The following is a 23,921-nucleotide window of genomic DNA, read 5'->3' as shown; positions in this document are numbered from 1 at the left end:
GAAGGGGAAGGGTTACAATGGCTGCAATCTTTCCAGCCCAGGAATAAATACTAGGAAGGTGGCAGCGGGGATGGCCAGGCCTTGGCTTTGTATTTCTAGAACACCTTCCATTCACAGGTCTCACCATAGCAACTGTCGCCAGAGAACCGGAGCAGGTGACGCACGTTAGTTAGCTCAGCCTCTCGAACGCCGGTGAGGTCGGCCAGTATCATTATCCCCATTTTGCAGATGGGGAAACTGAGGCAGAGAGGGGTAGTGAGTTGCTCAAGGTCACCTAGTGAGTCAGTGGCAGAGTCAGGAATAGATTCCAAAGCTCTGGATTCCTCGTCCTTTTCTGTAACCACAAAACCCTGCTTCCTCTCACACACAAGAGGGGCCCTGCCAATCTCCTGCCTGGGGCTGTGCACAGGCTCCATCAGTGAATGGTAACATCACCTCCCTGAATCACACCTGACCCCAGTGTAGCTAGATCCTGTCACAGCCCCAGTCACTGCGCTGCTGCCCTTCGTCGGGGGTCAGAATTAAATGCTGTTGTGCTCTAGCAATTCAAGGTATTAAGTGACAGCAGTGGGACTAGTCCTTGGGGATTGCTAGCTCCCAGCCACATGCTCATTTCCCAAGGCCGGGGAGTGGCCAGCCAAACCCCACCTCCTCTCCTGATACTACAGGGCCGAACCAAGGGCTTCCCTGGCCTCCCTCTGGCCTCCTGGGGCAGGGCAGTCACCTTGACTTTGCCGTTAACCAAGCAGCCTGGAGCCTGTCACAGGATCCCAGCTGTGCAGGTCTATGCCAGAGCTGCTGCACTTGCTGCTGGGATCCTGTCTGCCCAGCCATGGCTGCCCACTCAGACACTCTATACCTTGCCCAGGAACCGAGGAATAAGCAGGAGCAGAGCTAGGCCAGATATGGCCGGCCTGGAGCCGGGCAGTGGGGCCTGAAGATCCCGAGCCTATTTCTGGGCGAAGCAGGGAAAATGGTGCCGGAAAATGGGGGCCTGTTCAGAGATGGGGGCTCTCCCAGCTGCTGGGGGTGAGACAATCAGGGCAGCAGATCCTAGCTCTGCTCTAGGAGTTATTTGGGGCCAGTTCTGTGGCCTGGGCTGTGCACGGGGTCAGACCACATGATCACAATGGTCCTTTCTGGCCTTGGAATCTAGGAAACCCTGGGGTCAGAGGCACAGAACAGGGGGTTATCTTCAGGCCCTAAAGCCATGGATGGCTTGGGGGGGGGCAGGGTTATGACATGAGGGGGCCCCTCTGGAGAACCCAAACTGGCTGGGCTAGGCAGGTGGGCTTGCCACAATCCCATGGGGCCCCAGAATGTAGAACCAAGTTGATCCTGCTTTTCTCTTCCCACAACTAGCTAGAGAACCGGGAACAAACGGGTCAGCCGAAACAAAGATGGGGCTGGTGCAGCGGCCCAGGAATATCCGTAATCCCAGCTTGCGCCACCCTGTTTATTTGTATTGCCAGTTCTCAAAGCGCTTTACAAAGGTGTCATGCTCCCCATTCGACAGATGGGGAAACTGAGGCAGAGAACGGGGAAGTGACTGGCAGTACTAAGGCTAGAGTTCATGTCGTAGTCCAGTGCATTACTCACTGCACCAGGTCTAAAACAAGCAATGAGCCAGCTAATCCACCACCCCGCCTGAGAGAAGACCATCTCTAGGGCTGAGCTAACCCATGCTCTGCTGCTGGGCCCAGTTCTATGAGCCACTCAAGGCAGCATCCTGCCCTGGGGACCAGCTGCCGTCAATTTAAGCAATTAGGTCTCAGCTAAATCTGGCCTGGCTGTCAGGGTTTTCCCCGTAGTGGCATTAGTGTGATCTAGCATGGAGCAGCCACTCGAAGAGCTGCCCAGCACAGAGCAGGGAGAGGCTGGGATGCGTTTGTAAGGCGTACAGCGCCGTGCACATTGCAGGAGTGTGCTCAGAGCAATGGCTGCAGCAGAGCAATGCCCAGTGGTGCCCTCCCCTTGCACTCGTAACCATGGCTCTGTGTCCTTGGGAATCCACCAGGCCAGCAGTTCGCTTTCTCCCCAAGGAAGGAGCCAGTAAATTAGCCCCCTCCGTAGCCAGACGCTCACCTGCTCTCAGGACCGCGGTCTCCCCCATCCATTCAGGGAGGAGGTGGATAATCCAAAGCAGGCAGGGCGGGAGGATTAATTAGCTAATGTTCCCAAAGCGCTTGGGAGACGTTACCTGCTAATTATTATTATCGAGGGCAGGCTGCTGGGTTCGCTTCCCCATGGCTTGGGGGGTTGTTCCTCAGCCATGTGGGGACTCGGGGATGTCGCTTTCTGCCCACACCTCAGTCAGGGAGCGCAAACCCCCTCTGTTCTGCCTGGACCTTGTGTTTCGCTGGCCAGTAAAATACCCTCTTCTGCTCTGCTCCAGAGGAAAAGAGGCTGCTAAAAGGATTAGGTTACAGTGCCCCTCCCCACAAGACAAGCTGCGAAGCCATATGGGCCCTGCTAGGTCAGTTGCCATGGGGAGCTGCCAGGCCGGAGGACACCTGAGCCTGGCTATGGACTGCGAAGGTTCACCCCTGACTGCCTCTGTCGTTCCTGTCTCGAGGTGGGCGTCGGGAAAAGGCTGGATGGGCCAAGGCAGCTGATTAGCCTCCGGGGCCCCATGTCAGCTGGCCCACGGGGATGGGGGGGCTGAGGACACGCAGCCGGGCTGGGGCTGCAGGATGAGGGCCAGGGGAAGGAGAGATGTTAGGGCTGATGGGGTGCGTTAGCTTGTACTGTTATGTCTGTTACATGGCAACCTCCGCGTGCACCCAAGGCCAAGGCCCCCATGGCGCTGGGCACAAATACACAGCGAGAGACATGCCCTGGCCCGCCAAGCCTACAGCCCAAATTGATTAGCTCTGCATGTCTCCCAGCCACCGTGCAGGGCAGCTGGCTGGGTGGAGACACACTGGTGCAAGGTGAGGCTCAGCAGTGAGGTGAGTGGCGGTGCAAGGGGCCAAGCCTGGAAAGCAGAGGGGGCTGCGGGTCAGAACTGAAGGGCATCAGCAGAGTTATATGGAGAAACTTTCCCACCCAACTTCTTATGCTGCTCCAGGCCTCTAAAGCAAAAGCAGATGGAGAGGAGAACTAGCTTATGCTGCTGTGAGCAAGCAGCGCAGCCAGGCTCCTTTGCACCCAACTAGCTCAGTGGGCGGCTAGCTCTGAGCCCTGCTAACCCAGCAGGACTCCCTGCCCCAAGCTAGCCGGCCACTGGGTCGCCCTATGCTCACCCCATCAGCAAGGCCATTCCTTTCCACTGCTGACATGGCCCCTGGGAAGATGGGGAGAGACAGGGCCAGGAGCAGTGGCAGAACCCTAAAAGTGGGGGGCCACAGGTGCCCAAACCATGGTCTCGCCCCCCTGCGCTGCCCCTCCCCCTGAGGCACTGCCCCCCATGCCGCTTCCCCCCAAGACCCCATTCCCATGCCACCTCTCTCCCCTAAGACCCCGCCCTCCACTTGCTCCTCTCCGCCCCCTCCTGCTGTGGCTCGCCCTTACAGCCAGTAAACAGCGTGAGGGCCTAGCCCTCCCACTTTTAAAAGTAATGGGGCCATGGCCCCCCTGTTCCAGCACCCCTGGGAAGGGCAGCCTGGATGTGACCCCCAGTTGCCTGTGTCCCAGCCTGGTGTCATAACCACACAGCTAGCTTGCCTTTGGACCCATCAGCCTGCTTTGTTAGAGGGATCACACCCTAGCCTGCCTGCAGCTGCTTATCTCATGAGTCGGTCTGCGGGTCAAATCCCCCTCTGGTGCAACTCTGCAGCCTTCAGTGGTGTAAAAGCTGGAGGAGCCTGGCCTTACTCCCATTCACCATCCCTGAGGCCCCCTGTGCAACTATAATCTGGGGTACCAGCATGACATCTTCTTGCTCCCTTCCCCTAGGGTGCGAGGGCTCTGTGGGACCAGTTGCCTTGACTTTAGGAACCAAGGGCCAGCAGCAGGGATGGAGGGTGTGGGGAGCCCCGTCAGGTTCACCAGTGCGCTCAGCTTTTGAGGGGGCATGAACCCTGCAGACACTGGGGTAACCTGGCAGAGGGGCTGCTGTGGGGGGCTTGCCACCCCTGTCCTCCAGCCCAATGCAGGAGTTAACGCTGCTTGGAACTCTACTGACCTCACCAAAGGCTGTGTCCCCAGCGGGGTCACTGGGGCTCGAAGCTGGGGCCTCTGGATCTTGACGAGTGAGCCGCTGGTGCCTGAGCTCCAAGGCCCATCCTCTATCTGCGAACCAGCCACCCACAGGGGAGGACAGAGCTCCTCGCGGAGTGAGTGGGGCGTACGGCTGCCCACTGCACTTATCAGCTTGCATAGCCGAAGCCTGGCTGGTAGGAGGGGAGCGTGCCCTGGTCCTAGACTCTGGGCCCATCCACAACTGGCTCAGCCCCTCTGCTGGGCCGGGAGAGGTTTCCAGGGAACCAGGGCGGCATGCTCGGGAGGTGCGGCTCCTGCCTGTGCTCCCCACCCAGCTCCTGCCGGGTTTGGGTTCCCTTCACTCGAGTTGCTGGGGGGAACAACCAGGCCCATCCCAGACGGCGCCCTGCAGAATCAGTGCAGCGATGGCAGACCCAGCTGGGCTCTGGGCTGGCTCCTCGTTAAAGGGACTGCCCATCTCTCTCCTCTGGGCTGCTCGCCACTTTCCTGTGCCGGGGCATAGATCTGGTGATCTCCTCCCACACTCCATGGCCCCTCTCCCCAGCCTCCATCCTGCGCCCCACATTCCCCGGTGCCCTCTCTGTCTCCCGTCTCCTCGCCGCACTCCCCTGCCCCTCAGTTGTCTTTCTTCAGTGCCCCCATTTCCCTCACTCAGTTCCTGCACCTCCACATTGCTGTGGCCCCTCACTGCCTCCTGCTTCCCACACAAGGCCATGGGCAGTGGCCATCTCCACTGAGGGCAGCTTGGCTTTCTGCCCACTGAGGACAACAGGAGATGGCAGCCATCTTTACATGGGGGGAGGGGGAGAGGAAAGAATGGTGGCCATCTTGGCTGAGGGCAATATGTGGCTTCAGTCCTGTTGAGAACAGTGGGAAATGGAGGCCATTTTTAATAAGGGCAAAACCATGCCAGGGAAAGGCCTCAACCTGGCTTTACATTGTGAGCTGCTTTAGAAAAACCTCCCTATTTGACTGAGCCCTTGTGATACCCCCAAACCGGCCCCTTTGCTGGCAGAGAGGCCACGGACTGGCTGGGCCATGGAGACTGAACCCCACTCTCCCTGGAGACGAGCCCCTGGATTGAGACCCCTTGAGCAGGGGCAGCGTGTGGGGGAAGCGAGCCTGGCTGCTGTCTCTGGGGCTAATGAGAGCTCCAGGCCAGGCAGCCAGGCATCTCCACCCACCCTGAATTCACCCCCCGGGGATGTTAGGGAAAAAGGGAGGGTATCTCGAAAAGAGGCCAAGGCTCAGCAGAGCCCGGGCCCCCTTCAAGCTGCCCCCAGTTGCAAAGCGAAAAGTCTGGAGCGGAACAGAAGAAGAGCTGCTCCTTCAGCCTTTTCCCATCTCCTGGCTGCTCGCCGGGGAAGACGCGGTGAAACCCAGCTGTGGACTAGCCGGGGGGCTGCCAGTCAGACACCGCTGCATTGGCCGAGCGGGTGGGAAGCCCAGGTAGGTTCGTTACTGATCTGAGCTCTTTGGAAGACGCCGAGGCGATATTTCCAATGCCTGGCTCCCGGGCTAGGGGACAAGAATCCCACAGTAAGCTTTTGGGGAAGGCGGAGGAGATTCCCCCCCCACCAAATTGCCCCTCCCCTCAGCACTTCCCCTGCCCTTGCCATCTGCGGTGGAAAGCAGCCCCTGACTAATGAATGCGCCTAGCTCTGGGCAGAACTGGAGCACTCTCTCCTTGCTCCCGCCCAGCCGTTCCCCTGCTGCATAGGCACCGCCGGGCCTGCTCGGGATCCTCTCCCTGCCGCTGGCAGCCAGGAGCAACGGGCCTGCGCTACAAATTGGGGGCCAGCTCTGAATTCCCCCAAGGGGGGCTCCGATCCAGAGGCCTGCTTTGTGCCATCCCTAGCACCATCTGGGGCGTAAATGAGGATTCGCCCAGCGCAAGGCCGGGCGGAAAGCGACTCCCTCCCAGGAGAGCGCGCAGGAGACGCAAATCCTGGGAGGACGCACTCGCGCCTTCGCCCCTCTGGCCGAGAGAGAGGTGGGTGTTCCCGCTGGGTGTCAGCGTACCAGTGCCCTCTCTCCTAGCTGGAGAGGCAGGCTCACTCGCGGGCCAGTGAGCAGGCAGCCCTCCCGCGAGCTCACCTGCAGCCCCACCCAACAGCTGTGGCTGGTGGGTGCTGAGCTCCCACTACTTTTTTTCTGGAGCCCCAGAGCACTCACGGAGTCGGTGCCTATGCCTGTGGGTCTGGAGCAGAAGGTCCTGAGTTCTGCTCCTGATCACGGCCATAAACTCTTCTCCAGCCATGGAATGGTTACTAGATCTTTCAGCTGAGACCTTACAACCACGATCCCCATGCTATGCTTGGTCATTGCCAAGCCCTCAAGGCCTGTCACAACACAACAGGGATTTGACGTCCTTCTATAAATATTGTGGATCCTACTTCAGCCATCAGAGGGCCTGGAAGCTGGGCTTGTCAAGGCTGAACAGGTGAGCGGCTGCTGCCTGAGCAAAGGAAGTAATTCCCTGGCCGGTTAGCTCCCTCTCTAGTCTCCCACGACCTGTTGGAATGGTGTCCTCCACCTTAGAGGTGGCTGCATCTCAGTGGGGAGTGAAACGATTGCAGCCTATTGTATATGCAATATGTGGGAATGAAGAGCGATACGTGTATCTATTTTGAGTGCCCCAGGACCTTCGAGCATCCTCCGCCAAGGGGAAAACAACCAACAATATCACAGAAGATTTTAGAGGCCATTTGTTTTGCAAATTCTTCCGTGGATTTTTGTCCAACTTATCGACAACCTTAACCATGCTGATTTTAGAGGCAGGCCACCACTGAGGGTTGAAATGGGATCCTGCTGCAAAGCTAGGGACCATGGGTTGCTTGCTAAAGAACTGAGCTCTCCGGCTGAGAGATAAAACAGCCTCACATTCTGTGTGGCTCTGGCACACTCAGGCCAGTGGGTTATGCTTTATTCTTGGGCAAACTCGGGGTTTTTTACCTATGAGGCTGGAAAGGGGATGGGACAAAGATCACTCCTGGTTTGAGATCATTTAACATAGAACACAGCTGTTGGGGTTTAACAACATTTCCCCCTTCAATGGCATCTTGGCATGCATTAAGGTTTGGGGATGGGGTCTTTAAATCAAGAGTGGGTATCTTTAAAAGACACGCTCTAATTCAACCCCAAGGGATTGGGCTCGATGCAGGAGTGACACGGTGAAGGTCTGTGGCCTGTGGGATACAGAAAATCAGGCTAGATTATCAGAATCAGCCCCGCTGGCCTTAAAATCTGTGACTCTATGCAATGGCCCCTCTTTGTCTATGCAGCACCAGCCATATCGCCTGATGTTGGAGTCAGCACTGCTCTGGGATGGGGCTTGTGATTTTAGTTAGTTGCTTTTGTTGCAAATCCAGCAAAGAAAACACTTTTTTTTTTTTTTTTAGGATCCACAAAAAATACAAGCTATTATGTTGCTGGTTGTTTAAAATGATGATTGTTTTTCAGCAGAAAAAGTGGCAGGTTTGTTTTTTCTCTTTTAAAGAGGCACTGTCAGGTTAAAACTCCGGGCCCTGCAAACCCTTTCTCTTGCAAGTAATCCTTATGTGCGTGGCCCTGCTGAGGCCAGGGCGGTATTTGCGTGGGTATTAATCTGGTGAGAAAAGGTTGCAGCATTGGGCTCCACATAGTTAAAAGCCCATTTCCTTATCTATGTTGCAAATAACATGAGATTGTTGAAGCAAAAAGGAATTTCTCCCAGCTGGGACAATGAAACTAGGCTAGTCAGTTTCATGTTTGTTTCTTGTCAGTTTCACATCCAGGCTCTGGTGCCTTGTCCCAGTTAAGAGGAGGTTTGTTATGTTATTATAGCTCTTCCCTTTATCACTTTGTTACAAATCAGGATCTTTCTCCAGCTCGGAAACTGTCCCCAGATCTACACTGTGAGCCTAGGCAAACCTGACAACGTCCCCTTCAACTAGATGTATCAAATCCAGCGAACCCCCCTCACATACCTCTGGTTAGAATCATTTAGAGCAGGACAAGTGGGGCCTAAAATCTCCAGAGTCCTTTTCAGGATGTATTTCAAATTAACCCCTTCAGTGCTGAACAACGCTCTTGCACACATTCATCGACACACGTTACTGATGAACTCACTAAGGGCCTGATCCAAAGCCCACTGAAGTCTAAGCCAGCCTTTCTGTTGATTTCATTGGGTTTTGGCTCAGGGCTTAAACCCTTGCAGGCCCTGTCTGTGACCAATACACAGAGCCAGGCTGCCCCCACAGTACACTGGGGAACGGTTTCCAGGAGAGGAAAAGGACACTGCCTCAGTTCTAAGCTAGCTTACTTCAAGGCCTAGTGGGGATTTAAAGCCTGAAGTCCTCTGGTCCACCTGACGGGCCCTCTCTGCCTTATGTTCCACTATGGCAGGTGTGAGGGGACGTAGAAGCTGCTGTCCCAGAGGATGGGAGATGGGGCTTCTCAGTCCAGAGCCCCTGGCTTTTTAATGTTCTCTTCTCTTAGCTGCTTTTGTTGCAAGACGGCTGCTTGCCTTTCTCGCCAGGAGCGGGTTTCCTCCATCTCTCTCTCCCGCCCCGTGCCCACCCTGGCAATAATTGGGCTGTCAGGCTTTTTTCAGTGGTGGGTTTGTAGACATTTTAAATGCTGTGTCAGATACCCAGATAACCCAGACAACTGAAATAAACACACAGGTGCCTCCAAACCATCCCCTGCCGATGCACACACACACACACTCCTCCCTGGCAAGAACACACACACACACACACACAGATCTGTGCACACCTACCACACCGGCAGAGACAAACACACACATACGCATCAGACAGGCAGAGACAAACACACACACACAGAGATCTATACATACCCATCAGACAGGCAGAGAGACACACACACACCACACACACACAGAGGTGTACACACCCACCATACACACACACACACTTCTATACACACCCACCACAAGGGCAGAGAAATACATGCACACAGATCTATACACACCGACCACACAACCAGAGACAAACACACACACACACACACACAGAGATCTGTGTACACACCCACCACAAGGGCAGAGAAACAGGCACACACAGATACATGCACATCTGTACACACTCCCTACACAGCAGGAGACGTACCTGGAGCTCCTCGGGGCAGGGATCATATGGCCCTTTGTGTTCCACACAGTGCTGTACACACCAAACACACAATACGTAGCCTCAGGCCAGAGGCCAGTAGATGACACTCCCCTGAGCCATCCCATCAGGGAGCGGTGAGCACAGCTCCACACGGAAACATACAAAGCTATGCCCAGTGGTTTGACCTTTGCCTGCCTGCTAATGGGGAAAAATCCCCCCTCACGTACAGCGGGTATGTAGCCCTTACGGTACTGGACAGGCCGATCTGGTGGGTCCCGACCTCCCTGTCACTGGATGAGTTGTCCTGGCAGCCCAGACACGGCTGGGACATACGTGTGTGTGTGCGCCATTCAGGGCAAGGCCCAGAGCAAACACATCATGGTGTTGGGTCCCCGGAGGAAGGGGAGGGAGCTGCCAGGTCCAGGTACAACTGCACTGCTCAGGCATCCGGGGCTGCCCCTGCTCAGCCCTGCTCAGCGAGGACGTTGGAGGGGGGTGAGGAAACGCCCCCCCAGGCCCACATACAGGGCAGGAGAGAGATCCGGTGCCGCTGGCCTTTCCAAGGAGACCAGAGAGAGCTGAGGAGCAGGCGCTGCTGGAGACTCTTATCCGAGCCTCTGACAAGAGGCAACGTGTCTGGGAAGGGAATCCCCTTGTGTCAGCTCTGCATGGGGCTGTGGCTTCAGGAGGCCCCTGGCACAGTTTTGTAGCACCTCTCCCCTGTCCTCAGCTCTGTCACGCAGCCCCGGACCATCCCCTCCCCACCCGCTTCTGGCCCCTTGCTGCTCTAGGATGTGGGCCAGGCCTGGCAGCGGTGACCTGTGTGCTTTGCGTGAGTGAGAGCTCAGTGGCTGCAGGTCCATGATGGGGCGGGTACTGTTAGCACCGGGATCAGGGCAGGGAAAGGCGTAGGGAGGGATCACAGTGCACAGCTTGTCCCAGGGCCACAACTGCCCTGTCACGAGGGAGCGTGGTCTAGCGGTTCAAGCCCTGGCCTCAGACTAAGCCAGAGCTCCTGGGTTCTTGTCCTGTCCCTTTTCACTGACTGTGGGCATGTCACTGCACTGCCTGGTGCCTCAGTTTTCCCATCTATAAAATGGGGCTAGTGATCTTGACTGAGCACCCAGGATGGAGCTGGGTGCCTGGGTCCACTACAGGGTTCTGAGATCAGTGGGTGGAAGGTGCCCTGGAAATACCAGCTGAGTCAGCGGGGCTGGGAATGACTTTCAGGCTCACTGGACTGAGAAGGGCTCAGACAGGAAAACCCACTGACTGACCCCATTCAGCGGCTGTCATGAATGCTTGGACGCAGCAGGAAGCTGGGCCTGGGCGCTAGTGAACAAGATGGGAATGGGTGGGAAGGGCAAGAGGGAACCCGGGGGTCTGGCATATTCCTTTGGTGTAGTCCAAGGGCCGGACACTGGCTCCTGGGAAGCATCTGACGGAGGCTGAATTCCCCCCCCTCCCCTGCAGGATATGGAAAAGCCCTCCAGCCCCACCCCATGTTCCCTTCAAATACTGACCTCAGGCCTACACTGTGCTGGGGAGGCAGGGGAGTGTAGTGGGCAGGTGCTGGCCTGGGAGTCAGACGAGACCCAGCCCTGTCGCCGACCAGACTTTGCCATCTCCCTGTGCCTCAGTTTCCCTCTTTGCACAATGAGGATAGGCATACCGAGGGCCTGGAGATCTAAGGAGGGAGCATGGGTGCGGAGGGCTGCCCTGTGAGACATCTGCCCCCATGTTCTCAGCCCAGCAGGAAGGTCAGTGCAGCCGACAGCTCGGCCGTGCTTGGGTCGAGAGGGGGGAGCATCACGTCAAACAGCTGAGCAGTGTGTTCTGCTCTAAGTTCACAGGGTGCTTTGGGTCCCTGGTGAGCTCCCCCAGCAGACGGGGAAGGGGCTGGGCCCATATTGTCACCCGTGTCCCCAGAAAGGACGTGTATGACAGCCACCTCCCCTGCCTCATAACTGGGCTCAGCAGAGACCCCCAGAACACAAACTCTGCTGGCCCCCCATCCCCAAGCTGGCTGCTAATGTCGGTGTTAAGGCCCCAGGTCCCCGCCACATTAAAGCCCCTCTGATCTCCCCCAAGACAAACACAAGCCCCTCTGTTATCATCCTGCTAGGTAGGTTCTCTCCTCTGCCACTCTCCAGTTTGCTCACTGCCTTCTCCCAGCTCCTCACTGCTGGGTTACAGCCCCACATCATCTTCCCCCCTCCACCCAGCCCCTTCTCCTCTGCCCTTTCTACACCCAAACCATCCTCCCTCCCTCCCACCCCCCTTTTCTCTTGGCCATTCTGTCTGCTCCGGGTATTAAGGGTGGGGAGCTGCTTCCACACCCAGGTCAGGGACCCCCCGGCCCCCAGACCTCTTGGCTGTTCCCCAATGGGGCGCGCGTTCACTTCGCCAACTCCCGGCACCAGGAGAGATGCCCAGGCTTCCCTCCGCACTCACCTGCCTCTGCCGGGCGCAGGCCGCCGGGGTCCGTCTGCAGCAGAGCCCCTTCAGCCTTGGCGGATTCTCCAGGCATGATCTGTCATCCAGAGGGAAGGCCCCGTGCGCGTCTCCGGCTGCAGCCAGCGCTCTCGCTCTCCGGGCCAGGCAGGAATCCCACGGCTAGTCAGCGAGGACAGTGCGTCGGTCGCTCGGCAGCCCAGAATGGGCTCTGTGACCTGCCCCCCTCCTCCCCCCCCAGCCCCAAGATGTGGCTGGAGGCTGCGCTGTAGCGGTCCTCGAGAGCCAGTGCATTAGTGCAGCGCGAGAGGGGGGGGACGGGGCTGCTGCTGCTCGAAGAGCCCTGTCATGCTGGATGATGTCAGCAGGATTTTTTCTCTCTCTTCCCCTCTCCTCTCTGTAGAGAGGCAGGGTGTGTGCCAGGCACTGCAGAGCCGGGCGGGGGGAAGGAGGGAGAGACGGAGGAGAAAGCGACTGAGCGCGCTGGCTGCACCGTGCAGAGCCGCGGCCTCCCTCCAGGGTAATTGCATCAGCCGGGGCCACAGCAGCTCCCTGATGCTGCCCCCTCCTCGGAGCGCAGGAGGGCTCGGTGGCCGGCTGGGGCCCGGTGGCTGCCCTAGGTCTGGGCACGTGGCCTGGCGGAGGCGAGAGGGCTGTGCGGCAAGGAGCCGTGGAAAGGTGACGCGCCAGCCCCGAGGCTCACACCTGCGTGGGCCCGCGCTGGCGACCCCGTCACACCGCTGGGGACACGCTCAGACACACGCACGCAGTCACAGGGCCACGGGCCTAGGCCCACTCCAGGAGAAGGGCAATGGCGGACCAAGTGCGGGAGGTTCCTCCAGCAAGGCCTGGAGCAGTAGCCCTATTCCCTGGGGCACTCCAAGGGGGCCTGGCCATTACAAACGCCAGGCCGGTGGTAGCAGCAGAGAGGCCCTCCCTGGGGCCAATCATCCTGCCGGGGTCCCATCCTCTGTGAAACTCCTCCCATTGCTGACCCCTCTATATACTGCGGGGAATGGAGTGGGAATCCCTGCCTGGCTCCAGGGTTAGCTAATGTTGTGGGGAGGGGCGTTGGCTGTGTACAGGCCTGGGCATCACCAACACCCACGTTCTGACCCTGGGTATTGCACTATGCGACACTGGGGAAGTTGGGGACCACCATGCCTCAGTTTCCCCATCCATGTGATGGGAATAATAACACCAGCTTATTTAACACAGTGGCTGTGAGGCCAAATCAATGCCTGGGGAGTGCTAAGTACACATGGGTGAACTTGGCAGAGGAGGGGCACTGTAAGGGCCAGGAGCAGGTGAACTCCAGGGGAAGGCAGTGGGAAGCGACCCACAGATTTCAGATCTGGCCCACAGAGAAGAAGTGGGGACCTAGTCAAAGCCCTTGGTTACACAGTATTGCCCAGTAGTTTGTTCATGACCAGAGGAGTCTGTCTCCGCATTGGAGTAACTCAGCTAGATGCTCAAGATGGGCCCTTCTGCCCGTAAAGTCGATGAGCCTATGACCCACACTGTGCTGAGGCTAAACTCTCTGGTAGACCCGTCTTCAATCCACTCACAGCGACATTCATATCAAATCAATCTGATGAGGTTCAATAAGGATAAGTGCAGGGTCCTGCACTTAGGACGGAAGAACCCAATGCACAGCTACAGACTAGGGACCGAATGGCTAGGCAGCAGTTCTGCAGAAAAGGACCTAGGGGTGACAGTGGACGAGAAGCTGGATATGAGTCAGCAGTGTGCCCTTGTTGCCAAGAAGGCCAATGGCATTTTGGGATGTATAAGTAGGGGCATAGCGAGCAGATCGAGGGACGTGATCGTTCCCCTCTATTCGACATTGGTGAGGCCTCATCTGGAGTACTGTGTCCAGTTTTGGGCCCCACACTACAAGAAGGATGTGGATAAATTGGAGAGAGTCCAGCGAAGGGCAACAAAAATGATTAGGGGACTGGAACACATGACTTATGAGGAGAGGCTGAGGGAGCTGGGATTGTTTAGCCTGCAGAAGAGAAGAATGAGGGGGGATTTGATAGCTGCTTTCAACTACCTGAAAGGGGGTTCCAAAGAGGATGGCTCTAGACTGTTCTCAATGGTAGCAGATGACAGAACGAGGAGTAATGGTCTCAAGTTGCAGTGGGGGAGGTTTAGATTGGATATTAGGAAAAACTTTTTCACTAAGAGGGTGGTGAAACACTGGAATGCGTTACCTAGGGAGGTGGTAGAATCTCCTTCCTTAGAGGTTTTTAAGGTCAGGCTTGACAAAGCCCTGGCTGGGATGATTTAACTGGGAATTGGTCCTGCTTTGAGCAGGGGGTTGGACTAGATGACCTTCTGGGGTCCCTTCCAACCCTGATATTCTATGATTCTATGATTCTATGAGTGGTCCCCAAACTTTTCAGGATCACACCCCACCCCTTACCCCTGTTCTTGCCTCCCCTGCCTCCCTGGAGCCAGGGCCAGGAGTGGGGCCATGGCTCCCGGGGGGAGGGGGTTACGCGGACAGGGGAAAGGGGGCCAAAACTGGGGCCGCAGCTGGGGGCAGGGCCAGGAGCCGGCGCCAGGGCTGGGGGTGGGGCCAGAGCAGAGCTGAGAGCGGAGTGGGGCTGGGTGGCACTCCCTTCCTGCCCCTGTGGGGACTGGCCCAGGCCCCATTGCGCCCCCGCAAATGTTCCTCCATGCCCCCTTAGGAGGGCGCGCCCCACAGTTTGGAGACATCGGATATAAAACTAAAAGCCACAGACAAAACGCACTGGAGCTGACAGCAAACAGTCCAGACAACGTTATTATCGCAATCACAAGGAAACAGTCAACAGGGCCAGATCCTCTGCTGGTGTCAATCAATGTAGTATTATTGACTGCAATGGTGCTACCCCAGTTTACACCAGTCTGAACCCATCTCACAGGAGCAGTTCAGGTGTGGTCGGAAATGCGTCTGGAAGCTCACTTGGGCTCCAGGCTCTGCTGCGTCCAGCTTCCTTGAGCAGGAAACGCGAATGGCCAAGAACTCGCCCAAAGCCGTCCCTTCGCTGTAAAGGGCGCGATGGTGGAGCCCTCACACTGCTTACAGGAGACTTTGTTTTGGTACCAACTTGTACATGTCACAACCCGGTATTTGGTGGCTGACTTTAACCCAGCGCTCTGATCCCCAGCTACCTCCTGCTCTGATACACCCAAAGGCTCTTCATGAGAAAAAACTCTCCCCGGATCTGCTCCCCAGCATGGTTTACGGTATTTTCCACTGACTCGGGCCCACTGAGGTGTCCTTTGGCTGCTTGCAGCTCCCAGTACAAGTGGGATGGGCCATCTGAGCTGAGCAGGACTTAAGAGGTGAGCTCTTAGACTTCTCCAGGCTCCTCTAGTAGATTTTAGTTGCTTCAGAGAGGTTCCTTTCTGGTCAGAAGCCCATAGTGTCACTAAACGGTGGCCAGCTTGATGACCAAGAGCCTTGTCCTCCAACCAGGAGGTTGGTCTTTCTTAGCCTCAGCACCCTGCAATACTTCTCACCACGGTGTGTGGCTTCCCTTTCATATGTCAATCGCTATGGTTACTAGCTTCATGTAGCTATGCCAGAAAAACTTTAAACACCTATGGTAGAGCGAGACCCTTCTTGTTATGTTCACGGCATGTTCACACTCAGAGACATTAGGTAAAAACATAAAATACTCTTGCTGGAAGGTTGCAACATAGCATGACTTTATTTCTTAGAATCCAGAACTCTAACACACAAGATCCCAAACCAGAGAGAGACAAAGCAGGCTGCTCCCTAAAGCAGCAAGGAACAACTCACCCCTCCTTACTCTAGGCTGGCTCTGCAAGCTGCTTGCAGATGACCCAGATCTCAAGCTTCCCTACAGAGCCCTGTAGCCTTCAAGCAGGACCAGGAAACAAAGTAATACAATACAATAGCTTGTAATTTTAACATAGTTTTCGGTACACTACACTTGTCACCAGCATGTCTGTGTTCCTGGACAGGGATGATTTTCTAGACCATTGGGTATGTTTCTTCTTTGTTGGAGGACGTGGAAACCTTCCACTTCTAGAGAAACTGGTTAGTGGCTAGAAGAGCCAATGACCATTGGATGGGAACGTGACACCACAGGCCATTGTAGGTCCACAAGAACCAAAGCACCGTTCAGTTCTTGAACCCACCTTGGTGAGGTGGGAAACTCACTGATACAGCTCTTTGGTGACACTTTGATCAGAGATGGAAATCTTGCATCTAGCCTTGGCTACATTGTTCAGGACAAGACAATTCCTGTTGGTTTGCCGAAGGCTGGACAGCTCACAAGAGCGGAGAGCCATCCTGATGGCGCGTTCACTGGTGCACTCACTCGCACCAGCGCTTCAAGGAGTCCTCTTCCAATTCTCATTGACCCTGCACAGCTACACTAGAACAGAATGGGTGCCTTCATCCCCTGAAGGAGGCGTCGCCTGCATGTGGAAGGGTGCTCTTGGGGTAAAGCACTGGGCTAGACCTCAGGGGCCCTGGGTTCAATTCCTGATTCCGCCACAGAGTTTCCACCAAGTCAGTCGGCCCCAGATCCAAAGGTATTTAGGTGCCTAACTCCCAATTATTTCAATGAGAGTTAGGCACCTAGATCCCTCCTCAGTTTCCCACCTGTAAAATGGGGCTAATAAATCTTCCTTTGAAGGTCTTTGTCTATTCCACGCATCAGGGTGGAGGCAGGCCCTTGCTATATATCTGTATGCTGTGTTGTCACTGTCCCATGTGCATGAGGTTCTCCTAGTATAATGCACCTCTAGATGCTACTGGACTACATGCAATAATCCCTTATTGTTAAACGGAATGATTCTCCATTTCCCTGGTTTCACACCTCACTTGTCACTGAAAATGCCTTATTACTCCATAGCTTTTCCAAGACCGTATCAGTGATGTCTTTCCCACAATCCTCTCTCACTTTGTGTGTTCGCAGTGGCTTTTCTACATTGTAGGAGAGCGTCTCCCACTCCCCTTGGTGGGCAGAGACATATAATCCCCAGAGAGACTTGTCTAAGGTCACACAGGAGAACTGGTGGCCAAGACAGGAACTGAACCCAGATTTTGTGCATTCCAGTCCAGCTCCTTACCCATAAGCTTACCCCTGGCATAGGCTTTGCCACCCCGGTGAACTCATCATGTTATTTGAATAACTCTTCATCTTCAACAGTGCAAATCCTCATTGGCTTCTTCGGCGGGCACTGGACCCACTTCCAGCCACCCGTTATGGAAAAGCCCCATAGAACTGAATTGAGAAGGGACAAACCAGCGAACAGAACTTGAGAGCGAGGAGATCGCTGGCTGCTAAACACCGCAGGTGGAATCCTAGCCCTGTTTGAAATCAATGGCAAAAGTCCCACTGACTTCAACAGGAACCTTCATCCGCTAGGTTTGTACAGAGGTGAATTAAGATTTATTGGGGTCCTGGGCACAAAGCACATTTCGGCCTCCCACACCCCAGGGAGGGCGGCCAGATTGGCCAGGGCCCGTGGGCCCGTGTGTTAATCCGCCACTGTGCAGAGCACGTTCTTTAGCTTTGACGGGGCCCTGCTGGGGTTCATCCCTGTTCAACTCCATTGGACTTTCTGACAAGGGATGGTGAGTGATCCCAGGTTCAATCTCCTCTGCCGACAGCCCACCCAGGCGGACAGGGTCCCACGCTGCCTGTAGGCTGGATGCATTCAATAAAGCTGTAAATGCTGTAATTCCCACTGCGCTAGGCTCTGCCTTGCTCTGGCTTCTGCCGCCCAGCTAGCCGCCTCTGCAGCAGCCGCTCCTGCAATCCAGAGCTGGAAGCCAGACATTCGAAGGGGCGGTGTGATAGTTATGACCCAGTTCTGGTGGCTCGGCTGTACCTTGGTTCGGCTTTTTCCTTCGGCAGCTCACCCAGAGGTTGCAATGCAACAGCCGCCCCCGTACAGAACAGTGATGCTGGCGGCTGAAATAACAAGGACACGGCCTCCACTTCACAGCGACAGTTTGGGCTCCTTCGCACCGCGATCGTGTCATGTCCAGTGTGAGCCGCTCCTCACCAAACCGCACCCGCTCGGTCGCCAAACTGCTACCTGCCGTCACAGCGTTCCTACGGGTCATGACTGAATGATTAATAATGAAACTTGGCACTTACACCGTACGGCGCCGTTCAAGATGCTTCCCAAAAGTGGGTCAGTATTCTCATTTTACTGGGGGGGGAGGGAAACTGAGGCACACAGCGTCGAAGAGACGTGGCCACGGTCACACAGCAGGTCAGTGGCACAACTGGAAAGAGACCTCAGACCTCCTGCAGGAGTGGCAGAAGTGCTCCCAAAGTTGGGGGGGGGCACAGGTGTCTGAACTGTGGCCCCACCCTCTGTGCTGCCCCCCCCCAGACCTTGCCCCTGTACCGCTTCTTCCCTCGAGGCCCTGCTCCTTCGCTGCCTCTTCCCCCCAAGACCCTGCCCCATGCTTGCTCCTCTCTGCCCTCTCCCCGTCGCTCGTCCTTACATCTGGTAAAAGAGGCGGTCTGTTCCCCCCTTGTTCCGGCGCCCCAGCCTCCCGGCTCCCCGTGCCATGCTCTGACTGCTAAACAACGCTTGCCTCCTTTCATAGCGCGTCGGGGCAAATTCCCAGCGGGCGTAAATTGATGTGACTTCACTGACTTCTGTGCTGATTGACACCAGTTAAGGAGCTGGCCTGCGCCACTAACAAGGGTGGGGGTGGATTCTCCATCGCTGGCCATTTTTAAATCAAGACTGGACGATTTTCTGTGAGATCGGCTGTAGGAATTATTGTGGGGGCCTGTGTGACACCGGGGGTCAGACCTTGGGATCTGTGAACTCAAAATCTAGTCGCTTCCAAGCACAAGTTTATTGCTAGCGTTTCTCTGACAAGGGCGCCCTGCAATCAGGACTGGGGCTGCGGTAGCGTGGTCATTGTGGGGTTAGCTGGGTTGCCACAGTATTAGAGGATGGAGCCACGTGCCAACCCTCCCCACTGCCTGTGGGTCAGTTGTTGGGATGCCATTGACCACAGCAGCAAGGCTGAGCTCCTCAAACGGAGTCAGGCCCCAGGCTCCCCTTGAAGCTAGCGGAGGATCTGGGCCCTGGTTCCCCAGTCCTGTGAGCAAAGGGTGATTTTTGTTGTGCTGAGCGGCCCCTTTACAAACGGAGCCCTGCAGCATGCGGGGCGTTGCCCATACCCAGGAAATCACAGTCCTTGCCCCACGGAATTTAGGGCTACTACAGCCCTGAGCCTGGAACGAGCTTAGCCCAGATGGAAGCCAATTCAAGGCAAGGGCTCACAGATCTCATTCTAGGCCAAGAAGCAAGGAGTGCATATGGCAACAACAGGGGGTCGTAGAGGAGGGAGGCTGAGGGTAAGAGCAATACAAGAGTGTAGTTACATAATAATACGTGGCTTTTACCCCCTGCTTTCCATCAGCAGCTCTCCAAGTGTCATTATCCCCATTTTTCAGGTGGGGAAACTGAGGCACAGAGCTTTGCCATCACTCAGAAGGCTAGAAGCGGAGCTAGGAACGGACTGCAGCTTTCCTGGGTCCCAATCCAGTGTGCTTCCCAGTAGGCTACATTGCTGCCCTGCTGGGTAGTGCTTACTGGCCCAACTTCAGAGCCCTGGATCATTTACCATTCCCCTTCTTCATTAAAAATGAATAAACATTAGCCACGCCCCTGCCCCGCTCTAGCCCAGGTGCCACGCCTCCCCTGGCTGCTCAGGGCCAATTTTTGTGGCTTTCTAGTCACCTTTGGCAGTACTTTCCCCTCTCCCCTCTTGCTGTGCGAAAGACGGTCAAAGACCCACCCAACCCACAGGATTGGGCAGGGGAAACAAAACCACCAACTGCTGCTACATGTACAGAGTAAAGAAACAACTGAAAAAAATGCATCCCCCCATCCCCCGTCTCTTTCAGCTCTGGGCCTCTCCGGCGCTGCCGGGCACGCTGGGTGGTAACCAGAGAGGAGGGGGATATTCGATGTTGATGGAGTCCCTTTAAAAAACATGCCACACGAGGAGGAGATGCAGAGGCAAGGGCAGCGTTCGGGCTGGGAGAAAGCTGGGGAGCTGACGGAGCAGAGAGCGAGGGAGGCCGTGCTAGGTGCCTTGGGCTGCAGAGGAGCAGGACCTTGTGCCAGCCGTGGGCAAGGAGAGGCAGCTGATTCTTGATAGACCGAGGGAGTTGGTGGGGGCCTGGTTCGCAGTTACACCAAGGCCCATTTATAGTTCTCTGGCTGTGCAGAAGGAGCCTTCAAACGGCCCCCGATAACGCCCCCTGTGCAGGTGGTTTCTCAGCCCATGGGAGGGCTCTTTTCTGGCCGCGCTGCCAGTCCCTGGGTTGAGGGGGGCCTCAGGAGGTGGGGCGAGAGCATGTTGCCCTGCGGCTGTGCTGTGAGGACGGCACCGTTCAGCTGCACAAAGGACGCTGCCGTCCCACTAGAGATCTCACGATGCACTCCGGCGGGCGGGGTCCACCCCCAGTGCTCTGCCAGCAGGGAGAGGATTGGTTCTGCCTCTTCGCTCCCCGCAGTGGAGTCTGCTGCAGTTGAGGGGCTGATGCCACCATGGGGGTCGCCGGGGGCCTGCCCTGCCCTGATGTCAGGAAACCCAGGTGGGGAGAGTTGGACGGGGCAGATTCTCACCAGACAATCACACCGGAGCTGTTTCCGTATGGGGCCTGGAACCTTCTCTCCCCCCATCTGCCCAGCCTGTGGTACATATCTTAATGTCAGGGCTGAAAGGGGGTGCAGGGCTCTGGAGACTGGTCATGGTACCTCCAGGACTGTGAGTCTTCACCATTTCCAGACTGTGGCCTCCTTTTCCTTACTGGGACCCCCACCCTGCTGCTCCCTTCCATCTAGCCCGGCCCTCCTCCGAGTTCATGCCCCCCGGGGTGCGAGCCCTGCTCTAGGGCATTGGGTCCAGCCCAGCCCTGGCGAGGTTGTTCCCATGTGACCGGCTGTGCCAGAGCCGTTATTAAACGAGTGGGTGGGTCTCCATCCAGGCCCAAAGGCCTGATCCAAAGGCGGGTGCCCACCGGATCAGTCCTGGCCTGAGCAGGTACTCACAGCTCCAGCCCATGCTCACCGGAGCACTGCAGCAGCCTTGGGATGGGTCTGGCTTGGGGTCGGAGCTTTGCTCTAGAAAGGGGTCCCTCCGTCACAGCGGCTGTGTCTGTGTCTAGGGCTTTATTCTCCAGGGCTGTTAACCTGGTGGAGTTCACCAAGACTCGCTGCATCTGCCCCCGCTCTGGTCCCACGCTGCCGCCCCAGCTCAGCGACTGGGGGATTGCTCTCCCCCGGCATTCATCAGCTCACTCATCTTTTGCATCATCCAGGGCCTGCAGCTGATGTCAGCTCTCTAGCTCAGCTTGGGTTTCTCTGCACTCTGTTTCCCAGAGCGTAGGGCCTGTCTTTTCCCTTTGCCTCTGGCTGATGCCGTCCTATTGCACGGCAGTGTTTTTTACCCTGGCTGGCTCGGCAATGGGGCGCCTCCCTTGCCACAGCTGAGAGGGAAAATAGCTTTAGGAAGACTGTGGAGGAAACATTTCCCTTGGGTGGAGGAGGGGCAGGCTCGGTGCCCAGCGGCTCCCTGAGGCTGGTCTCTCTCCTTTATACAGAAAGGTACAGTCTTTGGGCAAGTGAAATAGATGGAAACGCAGCCTTAAAGGGACAGTGTCAGGTGAAAAATGAATGTCTTTTACAAACCCCAACTCCCTAGCCTGTGTCACTAACACCCTCGGGCTAGCCCTGCGTAAAGGGTTGGAGGGATCTGATCTGATTGTCACTGTTTTTTGCTGCAGCTTAACTCTGAGTGTCAGCCAGTTTGGGATCCAGTGAAGAGACTGGTCAGTTTCCCTTTTCTGAGGGGTTACCTTCCCTTTCCTTCCTAGTCAGTTTCACCTGCCAGTTCACTCCCATTGGCAGGAGGCTGCAAGCAGAAAATGCAGGGGAAAGTTATTCCTTACGAGGGCCAGAGCCTGCTTCCAGTGACATCAATGGGACAACAGAAGGCCTGGTATATGGAGCCTGAGATCTCTAGTTCCACCGAAGGCAAGCCCACCACCTCCCCCGGCAGTACGCGCCATGGCCAAACTGGCCCGGGAGTTGTTACAGGGCCACGCTGCACCCCACTAGAAGGGTTACACAAGTTCTGCTATCGAGGCCCAACTGCATCGGATAACTTATCGCTGGTTGACGAGCTTAATTCTTGCATTGGAAGGGCAGCTACCACATTCGGCCAACTGACCAAGTGTGAGTGGGATAACAGGATGAATGCCGCGATACGGGTCTACCAGACGTGCATTTTGAGCTCACAGCTCTATGGTGGCGACAGCTGATCCATCTATGGCACCATGACAGATGGCGAATCATAGAATCATAGGACTGGAAGGGGTCATCTAGTCCAGTCCCCTGCACTCCTGGCAGGACTAAGTATTATCTAGACCAGGCCCGTGAGCCAGATCTGGCCCATCTAACATTTCTGTCCAGCCTCCTCTGCCCCCTTGCGATCTCCGAGTCCAGGTCACTAAAAGTCCCGTGGTGCAGCAGGGCTCAGGGAGGCTGCCTGCCCGCTGTGGCCCCATGCCACTCCCGGAAGTGGCCGGCCCTGGTGGGGGGGAAGGCAGGTCTGTGCACTGCCCCCGCCCCCAGCACATCCTCACAGCTCCCATTGGCCGGAAACCAGCCCATGGGAGCTGCAGGGGCTGTGCTTGCGGGTGCGGGCAGCTCACGGAGATCCACTGCCCCCTGTCCCCCCAGGGGGCACGCAGAGACATGCCAGCAGCAGCCAGCCACAGCCACTTCCAGGAGTGATGTGGGGCCACGGCATGCAGGCAGCCTGCCTGAGCCCTGCTGCACTGCCGGCCTGGAGCCGCCTGTGGTAAGCACCTCCCAGCCAGAGCCTGTACCTTGCACCCCCTCCTGCACCCCAACCCCCTGCCCCAGGTCAGAACCCCTCTTGCACACAAACTCCCTCCCAGAGCGCACACCCCTCACTCTCTCCTGCACCCCAACACTTGGCACCAGCCCAGAGCCCCCTCCTGCACCCAAACTCCCTCCCACCCCCTCCATTAACATAGTAGAAATGTGCGGCCTGTGACGACTTACCAAAATTCGTGGAGTGACCCCCCTGCAAAAATTATTGCCCACCCCTGATCTAGACCATCCCTGACAGATGTTTGTCCAACCTGCTCTTAAAAATTTCCAATGAGGGAGATTCCACCACCTCCCTGGGCAATTTATTCCAGTGCTTAACCACCCTGACAGGAAGTTTTTCCTGATGTCCAACCTAAACCGCCCTTGCTGCAATTTAAGCCCATTGCTCTTGTCCTCTCCTCAGAGGTTAAGAACAACAATTCTTCTCCCTCCTCCTTGTAACAACTTTTTATGTACTTGAAAACTGTTATCATGTCCCCCTCAGTCGTCTCTTCTCCAGACTAAACAAATCCAATTTTTTCAATCTTCCCTCATAGGTCATGTTTTCTAGACCTCTAATTATTTTAGTTGCTCTTCACTGGAGTTTCTCCAATTTGTCCACAACATTCCTGAAATGTGGCACCCAGAACTGGACACAATACTCCAGTTGAGGCCTAATCAGCGCGGAGTAGACTGGAAGAATTCCTTCTTGTGTCTTGTTTACAACACTCCTGCTAATACATCCCAGAATGATGTTTGGTTTTTTTGCAACAGTGTTACACTGTTGACTCATATTTAGCTTGTGATCCACTATTACCCCCAGATCTCTTTCGGCAGTTCTCCTTCCTAGGCAGTCATTTCCCAATTTGTATGTGTGCAACTGATTGTTCCTTCCTAAATGGAGTACTTTGCATTTGTCCTTATTGAATTTCATCCTTTTTACTTCAGACCATTTCTCCAGCTTGTCCAGATCTTTTTGAATTTTAATCCTATTCTCCAAAGCACTGCAACCCCTCCCAGCTTGGTATCGTCCGCAAACTTTATAAGTGTACTCTCTGTGCCATTATCTCAATCATTGATGAAGATATTAAACAAAATTGGACCCAGAACCGATCCCTGCGGGACCCCACTCGTTATGTCCTTCCAGCATGACTGTGAACCACTGATAACTACTCTCTGGGAACAGTTTTCCAACCAGTTATGCACCAACCTTATAGTAGCTCCATCTAGGTTGTATTTCCCTAGTTTGTTTATGAGAAGGTCATGAGAGAGAGTATC

At 55.9% G+C, this 23,921-nt stretch overlaps 1 protein-coding gene across 1 annotated transcript in view; it reads right to left on the bottom strand.

Annotated features, from left to right (window-relative positions):
* Nucleotides 1-12,070, bottom strand: part of LOC311515725 (uncharacterized protein) — a 47,730-nt gene extending 35,660 nt beyond the window's left edge. The window contains exon 1 of the mRNA XM_084618983.1: nt 11,730-12,070. Within this exon, the coding sequence (XP_084475109.1) occupies nt 11,730-11,805 (76 nt within the window). The 5' untranslated portion in view covers nt 11,806-12,070. The remainder of the gene's footprint in view (nt 1-11,729) is intronic.
* Between the last annotated feature and the right edge of the window lie 11,851 nt (nt 12,071-23,921).

This window comes from Lepidochelys olivacea, assembly GCF_965140295.1.
Source record: "Lepidochelys olivacea isolate rLepOli2 genome assembly, chromosome: 2".
Classification (NCBI taxonomy): domain Eukaryota; kingdom Metazoa; phylum Chordata; order Testudines; family Cheloniidae; genus Lepidochelys; species Lepidochelys olivacea.
This window is presented reverse-complemented; position numbering and strand designations above follow the sequence as displayed.